The 14,426-nt window shown below is 40.6% G+C and overlaps 2 protein-coding genes across 4 annotated transcripts in view; both read left to right on the top strand.

Moving 5' to 3' along the window:
- Nucleotides 1-14,426, top strand: part of pxna (paxillin a) — a 60,531-nt gene that overhangs the window by 37,330 nt on the left and 8,775 nt on the right. For all 3 annotated transcript variants that reach the window (XM_067439614.1, XM_067439615.1, XM_067439613.1), the window contains 3 exons: nt 4,479-4,686; nt 4,788-4,980; nt 5,872-6,022. In XM_067439614.1, coding sequence (XP_067295715.1) covers nt 4,479-4,686; nt 4,788-4,980; nt 5,872-6,022 — 552 coding nt within the window. The remainder of the gene's footprint in view (nt 1-4,478; nt 4,687-4,787; nt 4,981-5,871; nt 6,023-14,426) is intronic.
- On the top strand, nt 6,163-11,625 carry LOC137071526 (uncharacterized). The gene is made up of 3 exons (XM_067439616.1): nt 6,163-7,817; nt 9,228-9,497; nt 10,301-11,625. The coding sequence occupies exons 1-3, from the start codon at nt 6,924-6,926 to the stop codon at nt 10,613-10,615; spliced, it is 1,479 nt and encodes a 492-aa protein (XP_067295717.1). The 5' UTR covers nt 6,163-6,923; the 3' UTR covers nt 10,616-11,625.

Here is a 14,426-nt window from a genome sequence, read left to right as displayed (position 1 = left end):
CCCACCATTCAAGCAATCCGCCCCCGAATTGGCGCTGATTCTTAAACGAGAGTAAAATGTGCAGATCCGCACGGGCATCCATAACGGTATGTGCACGGAGCAAGCGTCTCAGTTCATTACTATGGAAGCTCAACTTTCATAGGAATTAATCGAAAACACTCACTCTGCTCCGCACTGTTATGAAAGCCAGTGAGGGCGCGCGCATTTTACTTTCGGTTTAGAATTAGCGATTTAAAAGAAAATGTCCTCATTGTCACATCACTAGCGTCAAACCACATATATTGTTTAAATTCTGTGATAAAATTGACTGAATTTGAAAGCTGAGACTCCATGTTAAAGGTAACAAAGCACAAGCTTATTGCTCAGATAATTAAACATCACAGTTTTGGTAAATGATTTCAGCCCTCCCAAACCGTTTTGAACAAAACCAAAAGTTGCTGTTTCAGCTGAAAATTTTCCGCTGCAGAAATTTTGGTGCATCACTATTTGATTGTCACAGTGCCTTGCGAAAGTATTTGGCCCCCTTGAACTTTGCGACCTTTTGCTACATTTCAGGCTTCAAACATATAAAACTGTCATTTTTTGTGACGAATCAACAACAAGTGGGACACAACCATGAAGTGGAATGAAATTTATTGGATATTTCAAACTTTTTTAACAAATCAAAAACTGAAAAATTGGGTGTGCAAAATTATTCGGCCCCTTTCCTTTCAGTGCAGCAAACTCTCTCCAGAAGTTCAGTGAGGATCTCTAAATGATCCAATGTTGACCTAAATGACTAATGATGATAAACAGAATCCACCTGTGTGTAATCAAGTCTCCGTATAAATGCACCTGCACTGTGATAGTCTCGGAGGTCCGTTTAAAGCGCAGAGAGCATCATGAAGAACAAGGAACACACCAGGCACGTCTGAGATACTGTTGTGGAGAAGTTTAAAGCCGGATTTGGATACAAAAAGATTTCCCAAGCTTTAAACATCCCAAGGAGCACTGTGCAAGTGATAATATTGAAATGGAAGGAGTATCAGACCACTGCAAATCTACGAAGACCTGGCCGTCCCTCTAAACTTTCAGCTCATAAAAGGAGTAGACTGATCAGAGATGCAGCCAAGAGGCCCATGATCACTCTGGATGAACTGCAGAGATCTAAAGCTGAGGTGGGAGACTCTGTCCAAAGGACAACAATCAGTCGTATACTGCACAAATCTGGCCTTTATGGAAGAGTGGCAAGAAGAAAACCATTTCTTATAGATATCCATAAAAAGTGTCGTTTAAAGTTTGCCACAAGCCACCTGGGAGACACACCAAACATGTGGAAGAAGGTGGTCAGGTGATCTCTGGTCAGATGAAACCAAAATTGAATTTTTTAGCAACAATGCAAAGCGTTATGTTTGGCGTAAAAGCAACACAGCTCATCACCTGAACACACCATCCCCACTGTCAAACATGGTGGTGGCAGCATCATGCTTTGGGCCTGCTTTTCTTCAGCAGGGACAGGGAAGATGGTTAAAATTTATGGGAAGATGGATGGAGCCAAATACAGGACCATTCTGGAAGAAAACCTGATGGAGTCTGCAGAAGACCTGAGACTGGGACGGAGATTTCTCTTCCCAAAAAGACAATGATCCAAAACATAAAGCAAAATCTACAATGGAATGGTTCAAAAATAAACTTATCCAGGTGTTAGAATGGCCAAGTCAAAGTCCAGACCTGAATCCAATCGAGAATCTGTGGAAAGAACTGAAAACTGCTGTTCACAAACACTCTCCATCCAACCTCACTGAGCTCGAGCTCTTCTGCCAGGAGGAATGGGCAAAAATGTCATTCTCTCGATGTGCAAAACTGATAGAGACACCCTTACAGCTGTAATCGCAGCAAAAGGTGGCGCTACAAAGTATTAACTTAAGGGGGCCGAATCATTTTGCACGCCCAATTTTTCAGTTTTTGATTTGTTAAAAAAGTTTGAAATATCCAACAAATTTCGTTCCACTTCATGGTTGTGTCCCACTTGTTGTTGATTCTTCACAAAAAATTACAGTTTTATATCTTTATGTTTGAAGCCTGAAATGTGGCAAAAGGTCGCAAATTCAAGGGGGCCATTACTTTCGCAAGGCACTGTATATATTTGTATGTATGTGATTATGTTAATGAGCCCACAAGTTGGGCACTGTATTTGGAGCTTAGTTTCCGTAAACATTCTGGACATCAAATGTTTTTGATGGATGGCACACCGACTACTATAGCGCTTATATATTCACTATCATTTCTATTTTTAATTCTTTCTACAATAGTACGGATTGTTTCAAAACAGCTTTACATTGATAAACAGAAATATAAGTGTTGATTTTGTAAAATGCATCAATTATGAAGCAAGTTAAATTTCAGCTGTAAAGAAGCTCTACAGAAGGCAATAGTTTAAAGGGGGGTGAAACACTCAGTTTCAGTCAATCTCATGTCAATCTTGAGTACCTATAGAGTAGTATTGCATCCTTCATATCTCCGAAAAGTCTTTAGTTTTATCATATTTATAAAATAAATATGGGCTGTACCGAGTCTTTCCGGAAAAAAACGAGCGCCTGGAGGCGTATCGTGTGGGCGGAGCTAAAGAATGACGAATGCGCAAAGCGGTGACGTCCTCAAGCGTGGAGAAACCCATCTATCTCAGCTAATACAGATAATGATCCACAATCAAATCTGAGGCAGAAATAAATTGAACAGGAGAAACGGCAACATCAGGATGTCCGTCTCTGTGGTATGTACTGTATTTAGGGGCCTTTGTGTGCAGTTTATGAGGACATGATTCGGTTTATGGACTATTGTATGTGACTAGACCTTAGAGGTAGCAAGCAAAACGGTTTTGCACGTCAGAGTCAGACTAGTGTTATACAGAACAACAATGGAGTAACCGTTAGCGCATTTGAATGACGAAGCACGCGATCGTATCGTTTACTGATGTTTACTCATGCGACGGTAGCCAATAGCGGAGACTTTTGAAGTTGATTTACTCACCGGCTGCTTCCAAAGCATGACCGAACCTTTATCGCTGGGACCGCTCTGTCAAAAACACACTTCTTTGGTATGATTTGGTGAAGTCCTGTGACAGCAGTGAATGTGGAAATCCACTTTGCGACGCGACTGAAGCGATGCCTTGAAGCTTCCCGTCATTTCTGCGTTCAAATCGGTTCAAATGCAGCGCTGCCTTCCCGGAATGCTGTGCTGAAGCGTTGAAGTCGCTCGACGTCACCCATAGGAATAAAGTGGAGCGCGGCGCGTCATAAGTGTTCACGGACGACTGGATCTGCACCTGAGAGACTGTTTACGGCGTGCATTTCCTCTCTCTCCCTCTAGTTACGCGCGCGCGCACCCTACCGGGAGAAGAGCCCGTACGGCCCATACAAGGACCTTCCGATCTATTTAACGTCAAGTAGACCCATACTCGAAAAAAACTCGCCGAAACTTGTGAGAAAACGGAAGGAGTATTTTTAACACAGAAATACTCCATCAAACGTCCAACATTAGTTTTTGAAACTTTGTCTATGTTTAGGATGGGAATCCAAGTCTTTAAAGGTGTAAAAAGCTCAGTATGCATGAAACAGCATTTCACCCCCCCTTTAATTATTCAGATCAATTCAGTTCAGTGTTGATTCAGTACAGTTCAATAACACTAGCTGTGTTTACATGAACCCTAATAATACGATTGTAATTGGATTGATCGGACTGAAGAGCTTTGATGTAAACACCTTAGCTGATCCCATTGAGCTTGATCCAAATTAAATTTTGAACCGACTGGTTGGAGTGGTTTAAACATTTTCTCATCCGATCGGGAGAACATGTAAACACTTGACCGGGCTGAAAACCGGAACTGGACAAAACACTACGCATGTGCAATGACATAAAATGGCCATAATGACGTATGACATACGGAACAAGCTGCAGCAGTTGTTATATAAAATGTCATAAATCACTCGTGTTATTCTAAAATTCTCCTGCCACTCATCTGTAAAGTGGAGCAGAACAACGTCCCACCAGTCCTTGTTTCGGACTCTCATCCACAGGTGCTTTGTTTTGGGCGCGGGAAAGGCTGTTTTTACTGATTGATAAATATAAGCAGCACAGAACAGAGCTTCATGTGCTCGTTCTCTTCTAATCAGGACCCGAAATAGGTAAATATTAAGTCTTCTCGTTAAAACAAAGAAGCAATGTACGAGAATCATATGCACAAACAGTGGAAAACGATATGTTCCTGCAGTGTTCACATCGAAAATCAATTCTGATTAGAAGCTTTTGTCATTGAGATGTGCACGTCAACCCTATCTCTTTATTTGGCGTTCATGTAAACACTACATTCGAAATCATCAATCGGAATGGTTTCATTCAGATTGAAACAAAAAGTGTCCATGTAAATGTAGATACTGTCGATGCTGCAAAGTCTGCTCTCATCTATAAAGTGAAAATGCTTAAATGTTTCTTTCCTCAAGTCTTTCAGCTCGGCTCCGAAAAGCGCCAGTCCTCGCGTGTCACAGTCGGACGAAGAGCACGTCTATAGTTTCCCCAACAAGCAGAAGACTACTGACTCCCCCTCTGCCGCCATGAGCTCGTCACTGGGCAGTAACCTGTCAGAGCTGGACCGTCTGCTGCTGGAGCTCAACGCCGTACAGCACAGCACGCCCTCCTTCGCTACTGAAGGTCAGATCTTTAACGCAACACGCGCTACAGCAATACAAACATCACATATACATTTCGACTGTTTTTAAAATGTGAATGCTTTTCCATGTTATATTTCACAGAGACCTACCCACCCAAACCAGCCAGCAACGCCCAGCGCTATGTCCCAGAAAACGGTGTTTCATCAGTTGTGAAAGCGCCTCCTCCTAAGATAGAGAAACCCAAACGCAACGCACCCAATCGGGGGATAGAAGACGTCAGACCCAGTGTAGAGAGCCTGTTAACCGAGTTGGAGAGCTCCGTGCCGGCCCCTGCGTAAGTTTACACACTGCTGAAAACATTTCATTCATTTAGTAGTTGTATATATGTAATATTTGTGTTTTATAATTTAAATATTTTATATTTGTTTAACTTTTTACTGAGAAATAGGAAACAAAATATTATTTTAATTACATTTTTAGTTTAAATTATACTTTGAATCCCTGATTTTATTTGGGGTCTTTTGGACTCTGTAGTTAACATTGATGTTTAAATGAGCAGAGATGAACAAAAGAGAACTTCACCAGGTGCCTTATCTGTGTGCTACTTTTCTTACATTGAATATTCGAATATTACTATTTAATAATTGTTTAATCGACACGTCGTCATCAATAAACCCGTCTCCGGCGTGATGCCTCCGATCTTTCGAATATTCAGATCTACTATGACTTGTCATCTCATATGTAGTAATCTAATATGATTTCTGACCTGTAAGGTTGCCAGAATAATAATCATCATACACTGTATGTTAATAGGCCAGAGGAGAACTGGCACCCCGACTGAGTCTGGTTTCTCCCAAGGTTTATTTTTCTCCTTCATGCCCTGATGGAGTTTTAGTTCCTTGCCACTGTCGCATTTGGCTTGGCTTGCTCATTTGGGGACAATAAATGTTCAACTAAATATCCAAATAAATTACATTTCTAAACTAAATCAACTATATCAACTATATCACTGATCTGCCCACATTGTCGCTATATGATAATTGAACTGAGCTGATAACATTGCTGTTTTCTCCAGAACGACTGTACAGACGAATCAAATTCTGTTGCATTATTTTCCTGTTTAACAATGTGAAGCTGCTTTGAAACAATTGGCATTGTAAAAAGTGCTATATAAATAAGTTTGACTTGACTTGACATCCCATTTTTAATATTGTCAAATTTATAGACCCGCCCCATCAGTGCCGATGGTTCCTGAGGTGAGACAAGTTCAGGATGAGACCCCAAACCAGCAGCAGGCCAGAATCTCCGCCTCTTCAGCTACGCGAGAACTCGATGAACTCATGGCTTCACTGTCTGACTTCAAAGTTCAGAACAATGTAAGTCTTGGAGCAAGAGAGACACATTACATTATTTTTCATGTTTTCTATAAATGTTCCATAAAAAAACAAACTTCCTAAACTGTGATCCATTGCTTTGCCACACAGTAGAGGAATCTTATTAAAAAAATATATATTTTTGAATATACTTTTATTGGCAAATAATCTGGTCTGTAGCATTACAGGGGCTGTTTGAATGAGTTCTCATGTTATGTTGTGGTTTTATTATAAGCATGTCTGAGTGCTGAAAATGATAATCTGATAGTAAACAGATTATTATCAATAAAGGACTTTGAAATGAATAAAGGTTTATATGCCTGTATGAGGGCATGCTCTCATGGGTCAATTATGAAGGTCTTGTTAGCATCTCTGTCTTGGACGTGTGCCACACTGCGGTCGAAAAGAGAGAATCTGGAATGCTGTGTTTGTGGTGTCATGTTATATCTTGAAATTCTGGTGATCATATTTGCTTTCAGGTTGGTAAACCAAATATCCGTCTTGTACTTTCTTGCATTCTTAGAATACATTTTTATTGACTAAATAAGCCAAACTTTTTTCGAGATATCATTGCATTAAGCCACTGGTTTGCATGCATGATTTTTTTCATTTGAGATTAAGGATAATTCCCAGAATGCCTTCATGATTCTACTCAAATGCTTTCCTCCCTTTCTCTTTGATTGTTGTTGTCTTACTGTTGGTTGTCTAGTCTGGCTCTGTGTCGGTTAAGGAAGACTCATTATCCACTAAAGGGTCAGAACTTTCCAATCTTGTGGTGACTGAGAGCCTCACAATCCCTTCTGTCCCAGAAACAGAGGTATCTGACCGCAGCTTTCCTTCCTCTAATTGCGCTCCACTTCTGCTGGAACTCCACATTGTTGAGGAATCAACAACCATAGCTCCAATGTCCAGCTCTACAGTGTGCTGCACTTCCTCCAAGACCCATTCGGATAAACTACTGGTAGTTTCTAGCACAAAGAGTCCAGTCCCTGAGACTCGTTTATCACCAGAACCATCTGCAAATACCTCAAGCCTTCCAGCATCAAGGTTAAACAAGCGTGAAGTCAAGACCGTCAACCTGAAAACATCAAGTCCAGTTTTGGTTTCCAAAAACAGTCCACCTGTGGTAGCAAAGGTCTCCTCACCAGTTATAAATCGAAGGATTTCTAGCCCAGTGGCTAAAAGCCCCATTCCACCAGAGGTTATGAAGAGCTCAAATCGAATTGTTGACGTGAAAAGTTCTAGTCCTGTAACAATTGCTAAAACCTCTAGTCCAGTTGTGGTAAGAAAGAGCCCAGGCCCCATTACAGCTGTTAGAGCAACCAAAAGTCCTGTCCCTGGAGTCCTTGCCAAGAGCCCAAGTCCTGATCCAGGGATTACTGGCAAGTGTGCAGTGCCAACTCTCATTTCACTACCTGCTACTCCAGTTTCAACCCTAACATTAACTCCCAAGCCTTCCAAAGAGAAACCTGAGATCTCTGGACCTGGCATATTGGGAATAAGTCTTCCTTGCCCCAAGCCTCTTCTGGAGGAAGCTTTGGACAAACTGTTGACGTCCAGTCTCTCCCAACCAGAGACGGGGAAAACACATGGAGATCATGCCTCACTAGAAATGAACGATGACATTCTGGCACTTCTTCATCAATCGACGCCACAGGGTGGCTACAAAGACACACAAACCCCCTTAACTGAGATCAGTTGGACAGACGACTCCTTAAACCCTGGAGCGTCAGATGTTTCTCTGGACCTTCCACTTCTTCAGCCAACAGCAGTTGAAAGGCTCTCTGCTTCTGGACAAGTATGAGGCGCACCAACTCTGTCTGTCTCCAATTTGCACCCCTAAATTTAGCGTGCATGACCGAGACGCATGCTGAACCACGTACGGCTGTTTATGCTTTCTCAAATACACAAGCCTGATCCTTGGGTCAAGGAGGCCTGTTGATATCCAATCTGAACCTTTCCATCCTGCTCAGATAGAAGCACCAACCATTAGCAAGTTAAATATGCCTCTCAAAAACCCGATACACAAGTACAAATGTCACTTAGTGCTCCTAAAACTGAAGGGCTAGCCATTTTGTTTGGTTTCTAGCTGCTCTGTTCATTTGCATTGCTTTGTATCGTGTTTTTGGAAAGGTTGAGAATTGAGAAATCCAAAGTATGTGTGCTGCATGAAATGGATAAGTTTCTGTGGAAGGGATGTTCAAATGCATGCCCTGACACGCTTCCTCAATGATTCTTATGGCGTTAAATGGACAAGGCTAGGCTTGCTTGTTTCTTTGCACTTCTGCAATGGAGTTTAATTGTGCAATTGCATTCCATCTTCACTTCGTTCTTTCTTCAGGGCACATGATGCTTTTTAGATCTCTTCTGGAGATGTTCTGCAAAGTGGTTATTTACTGTGGTCCCATATTCTGATGGTCTTGCATGGTTCTAATTATTTGCAGTTGCTAAATTTGAGGTGTGAAGTCTAAGGGTGTAACATTTCAGTCATTTTCTCAACGCGTTAAAATCATGCAGATTCACTTGCATTAATCATGAAATATAACTTAAATCATAAATTGTTTGCGTTCACCAGTAACTAATCGAAAATGCTAAAAATGGAAAGAATTGCAGTTTGTTGAAACACAGTGTTTAATATCTGAGAAATATCAATTCCATCGAAACTTTTTACAAAGTTGCTTGTCTTTTTCTTGCCTAAGAATGGGAGTATTTAAACAATACTAGACATGCATTTACAAATATATTGCATATATTTATTGTTAATCAAATAAAATTTTGTACTGAATTGAATTTATTCACTCTGAGGTTTTAAATCAAAATTCAAATGGAATTGTAAGGAATTTAATAAATTTTTAGCAGTGATGTTAATTTCGACCTTTTAGTCCAATTGAAAATTGCTTTGACAATTTTGCTTTGCATTGCTTTGGCATGTGTTTGCTTTATGGTCTTTATACCTGCTCTTGCATCATTTTAGAGTGTTTGTAGAAGGTTAGAGATGTTACTGTGAGTCACGAAGAGGATGCTTCAAGCTACACATTGCATTGGCCCACATTTGGTGGGTGTAGTGCTGATTTTCATTATGCTGCCTGCCTGGTTTTTAGAGGCCTTTGGACTGGATGTCTTGAGTTCTTGAATGGCGTTTGCAAAGAAAGCATTGCATGAGCTAAACATTTAAACTGGTGACTTCATTAATGCTGCCTCTCCGCAGCTTAAATCGGTCATCAGACGCACAAAGGAAACGTCCAACGTTCACCCAATGTTTCGTGACGGCCACTTGCGCAGAAAAACAGGCCCGCTCATTCTCAACAAGAGTAACTCGCAAGATCTACTCATTGAAGAGCTGCAAGGGAAACTGGGGATCGGTCGCACTGAGCGGCCACCAAAACGGCCAGATGATTGGCTTACGGAAGGGGTTATTGTCTGTTCCAACCCACAGCGCTTAAGAGAGGAAGGTGGTGTATCACCAACGGTTGATAAGGTAGTGTAAGTCACAAGATTAGTGCTAGAACTCACAAATATCTTGCACAAAAACATTTCTTGAATTGGTTTGTTTTCTATAAAGTTTGCTTGTTAACCTTTATAGGACGTTTTCAAAGAGCGTGTCCATGTTTTCCACGGAGTTAGTTCTGGAATAATTTTTTCCATTCATTTTCCCATAGGAATGTTTAAAAAAAGTCTTTGTTATAAGCCCTGAAACAAACCAAGCAGCTGCGAGGTGATTTGAAGCAAAAAATATTATTTTAAAATCAGACGAAAGACAAAGGTTCAAGACTGTACTTATCGTCTTTACTGAGGTAAAGAACTACAATCCCATCAACCATTATAATTGATTATCCAATGAAAAACTATGGAGAAATATTGTATAATTAATTTCTGTTCAGTTTATTGTAAAATTATTTGCAAAAGTATTTGGAGTGTGTTCCCTGCAGAGTTAGCTTTTTGGCTTGACTTGCTTGCCACGATTTTCTGATTGGTGGAATTTTCTGTACAGCATCATGGGTAATGTAGTTTTTCCTCGGTAATTCTGTTAAACATCCTTTAAATACGTTAAAATAATGCAAACTGATGGCTTCAGCAAAAGCATTGACCGTTGTTTAAGAAGAGTTAAAAACAGGTCTGTCTTTACAGGTTTATAAGTTATCGTAAAAACAAACCGAAAAAAACTTCCTATGGATAAAATGAATGTGATTTTTACTTTTGGAAGCCGATTGTTGCACAATATTATGCATTGTGTGCCAATTTTACTTCCTATTACGTGCTTCACATTTCTTTGTCCATCAGATCATCATTCCTCCAGACTCGCCCAGTCCTCTGAAAAAAGTCCTAACCCATCCTGTCCCAAAAAAGCCAGTGTCTGTGGTACAGATGCCCGCTCCTCTCCCCCCACCACCTCCACCTCCTAGGGAGCCATCTCCACCTCCTCCTCCTCCTCCACCTCCCCCTCCTCCAGTTCCGGCTCTGCCTCCAACTAAAGACCCCACCCCTCCTCCATCCCCTCCACTCAAACCTGCGACCCCGCCCCCTCCACCAAAGGTTTTATCATCTGTGGGCTGCCAAACGGAATACGAACCTCTTTTTCCACCGGTACAGGCATGAACTTGCTCTCTCCGTTTATCTGCATCTGATCCAAGCTTGCATCTTTGTGAAAAGGGTTTGCATGGTTATGGAAAGTATGGCAATATCAGGGAATTTGTGAGGCCTGGAAAAGTAATGGAAATGTATTAAGTCATAGAAAACTAGTTGTATATTGGGTTCGTATAGAGTAAAACCTGTTCACAAGCCATAGTGAATCATTCATGTCAAGTCACATTTATTTATATAGCGCTTTAGACCTTATGCGCCAGAGAATACCTCTATATATCATGCTGTGGAAATACAAACTGGAAGACAAAACACAATGAGTGCAATGTTCTTTTAAAGATATTTTTGCAGTGTTTTGTCATTCGAACAATCCAAATAACTGTTAATAACTGTACAACCCACTGAAGAGAAGAGTGCCTATCCCTCACATCTTCGCTGTCAATCATGTTTAAGATGGCGCTGCTAACAGGAAAATGGTGCAAAGTCATCATTTATGAAACTCATTCGATTTCAGCTGTAAAGGAGCTCTAAAAAGACAGTAGTGTCATTATTTATTTCAAGTCAGTTCAGTGTTGAATCAGTTTAGTGTCGATGTTGCAAAGTCAGTGCTTGTTCAGTTCACATTTTGTTCTCATCTTATAGAGTCAGTGCAGTTGAATCGATAACCCAACTGACCTGAAACTGAGCAGCAAACTCCACCTGGTGACCGTAGTGGAGAAAACCTTTGGGAGAGACCTAAAAAATAATGATCAATGTATGAGTGGATTATTTTCAAGTGAATGAATCTTTATTGAATCATTCTGAATTTGAATATGAACTTAAATGTGAATGATTCTTATCTAGTAATCACACTACTGGAAAAGCCATGAAAAACATTTAGAAAATGCATTGGTCAGATACTGTGGGAACCCTGTGCCCTTTCTTTCCATTTTTTCATAGTCTCTAGCATGTTGCTTATTGAGCGCATGCTGTTATGTGTTTGACCTCCAAACAGCGCTCACACTAGGAGTGTCTCAGCATTTATTAAATAGTTTGCTGGTGCCAACATGTCCCATGAAGACAGTCTGTTTTCCCTAGTTTTCCCTCTAGATTCCTGCTATGTGATTAAATTCTGTTGCCAACTAAGTTAGTTATCAATTACAGTTGCATTTTAAAGTAGAAATGAAGCAGTGACTCATTTAGTAAATGGATTTTCTCTGTAATAAAAAAATAGGTTACACTTTAGGGCCCAATTAACACTATTAAGTTGCTTATTACTATGCATATAACTAGGATATTGGATGTTTATTAGTACTTCTAAAGCATGGGTTAGTGTTATTAATGCCTTATTCTGCATGACTATATTCTATATCCTTAATCCTACCCAATACCTAAACTTAACAACTACCGTACCAACTATTTATAAGCAGTAATTATGAGTAAGCAGTAATTATGAGGCAATAATAATCATAGTTGATAGTGAGAATTGGACCCTAATCTAAAGTGTGACCAAAAATGATATAACAAACACAATAAATGTAACCGTTTAAAAGAAAAACAATGCTTTGTTATAGCTTTTGTAGCAAGGGCGCCACCATCTTGCAGTACACCATCTTTTATATTAATGAAGATTATTATAGTTTTGATTCTGGTCTTTGATTTTTCTGCCTAGTTGCTGTAATTGTTACTCGTAATAGATAAACTCATTATATCTGTCACCAAGTAGATGACAAATATAGGGCTCAAGTAGCCTGACAAGCCAGACCCACATCAAGATGTTTGGTCTGGACACTCACCATTGACAGCTCAATCCGAGGGGCGGATAAACGGTTGTCTTTCAAACTCCCTCTGCACGCGATAGGATAGCACTACAACCAACCAGAGGAACGAAGGTGAAACAGAGATTGTTGATAGATTAAACATTCGCCATATCCGGTCGGTAAAACTCTGAACACATCTTCCCCTTTTAAGAATGACTTCAGTGCCGTTCTTTGTTCTTTTCTCAGAGAAAAGCTTAACTCCAAGTCTTCCAGAGTCACGGTCAAAGCTGATTCGAAAGACCGCCGCCGTTCGCCAGTTTCTGTGTTTATTAGAAGCACACAAACGCAACTCGGCCGTCGTCATTATGGCCCTGCCCACCGACTCTATACACGATGTGATTGGCCCGGCAAGAGTTAGGCGAATACAGCTCAGAAGGGTATTGAGAGTTCCTAGACGACACTTGCGGGCAGATTAAATTTGCTGCCACTATAGGGTGCGTCTAGATTTCTAGGCTAGGGCTCCAGTGCTATTTGCAAGGCAATTCCAGGCTAATAAAAAATTGGTCCAGCAGTGAAGGAAAATTTGGTTATCTTTATTACACAATGCAAAATTTTCAAAAAAGATAATGTCAAGGAAGATGACAGAATCAGGGATGATGTTAGAGATTAGCCAATGAATGGCTGATTGGTATAGAAATATTTATTTTGCGGTTTGCATCAGCTTTGGTCTTTTGTATGTTGTAGAAAGACAAATGGGTGTTTATAATGGTTGTGGTTCATTTCCATTTCTGACAGTCAACCTGACAGCATAATGTGTATCCAAGTATAACTATGGAAATCTCGAGGCAGTGGGACGTTGTACGTGGATGTGTATCTGGAAGCGAAGCAGAGAAGCACCATTCTCACGTCTTTCTGATTCCGAGCTGGTCCTTTTTGTTGCTAGCGGCACAGCTACACGCTCTCCGTCTCTTCTCTCAGATGTGACACACACCTGTCTGCTCTCACTCACTCGTCTCATTCGCTTAGGTTAAACAGTGCTTGCATTGCACATAATTTGAGTCATTTCCACAGGTTTCATGCTCACACCAAAAGCATGCACACCACTCAGTCAGCTTGTGAGTCCCAAATTTAGTGGCTTATTGCTCTTAAAGGTGGGGTAAGTGTCATTTCAAAACCGTTTTAGAAAAAGGACTCGGACCAAGTGGAATAACAAACTTGTAGCCAATCAGCAGGTAAGAAGAGAGAAGAGGGACTTAACGTCGTCATTATTCAAAACACAAGACACACAAGGACATTAGCCGAGAACTAATGTGCTGGCTTTTGCTTGAATATGCTCGTGTGTCACGTTCACTTGTTTGTCCATTTGCGATCGTATTGTGGCTCACTTCAGCGATGATAAAGACCAGTTCATTTCCACACCGTATGGAGCATCTAAATCTCCTCCCTGTCTGTCTCAAGCGTCATCTCACACAATGTGTCCGACAAGTAAGATACTATACTCCTAATATATGTTTGTTTCCTCTTTTCATGATCTATATAATCCTAATCCTGTCATAATTGTTATATGTTGTTAGCTGGACTAGCTTGTGTACTATCGAGTTGTTCATGAGAACTAGTTTGTGTTTTTGTGATCGCTATATAACTCTAATCATGTCATAATTGTTATATGTCGTTAGCTGGACTGTCGAGGCTCGTGTACTATCGAGTTGTTCATGAGAATGGTTTGTGTTTTTGTGATGGAAGGAGTGACTTTTTCATTGAATATTCGACCTGGATTAGTTACACACAGATTCTGCCATAGTCGTTGCCTGGGTTACGTATGTGTGGGGCAGAGCTATCAAAATTGGGGCGAGACCCTTTTTGGGGGTAGGGCTGTGTTTGTTTTGGTGATTTGAAATGTCTACAACGGTTTCTAGATAGCACTTACCCCACCTTTAAATGGTCAAATATACACAAAATGATGTCAAAATGCCTTTCTTGGCGGGCATTTACAGTTAAACAGTCAGTTTTGGAATGTAAATAGTTAAGATAACGCAAGTTATGTAACAGTGTATTGCATCCATGAATAAACTTTTAAAGTGACAGCA

The sequence above is a fragment of the Pseudorasbora parva genome, chromosome 3 (assembly GCF_024679245.1).
Source record: "Pseudorasbora parva isolate DD20220531a chromosome 3, ASM2467924v1, whole genome shotgun sequence".
Taxonomy (NCBI): domain Eukaryota; kingdom Metazoa; phylum Chordata; class Actinopteri; order Cypriniformes; family Gobionidae; genus Pseudorasbora; species Pseudorasbora parva.
Note: the sequence above shows the minus strand (reverse complement) of the source record. Positions and strands in the feature narration are given on the sequence as shown.

Excerpts from the sequence above, each read along its gene's own strand:
- LOC137071526 (XM_067439616.1), top strand. The coding sequence starts at position 6,924 with ATGTCCAGCTCTACAGTGTGCTGCACTTCCTCCAAGACCCATTCGGAT. Across the intron at positions 7,818-9,227 it reads GGCTCTCTGCTTCTGGACAA|CTTAAATCGGTCATCAGACG; the intron begins GTATGAGGCGCA and ends GCCTCTCCGCAG. Across the intron at positions 9,498-10,300 it reads TATCACCAACGGTTGATAAG|ATCATCATTCCTCCAGACTC; the intron begins GTAGTGTAAGTC and ends TTTGTCCATCAG.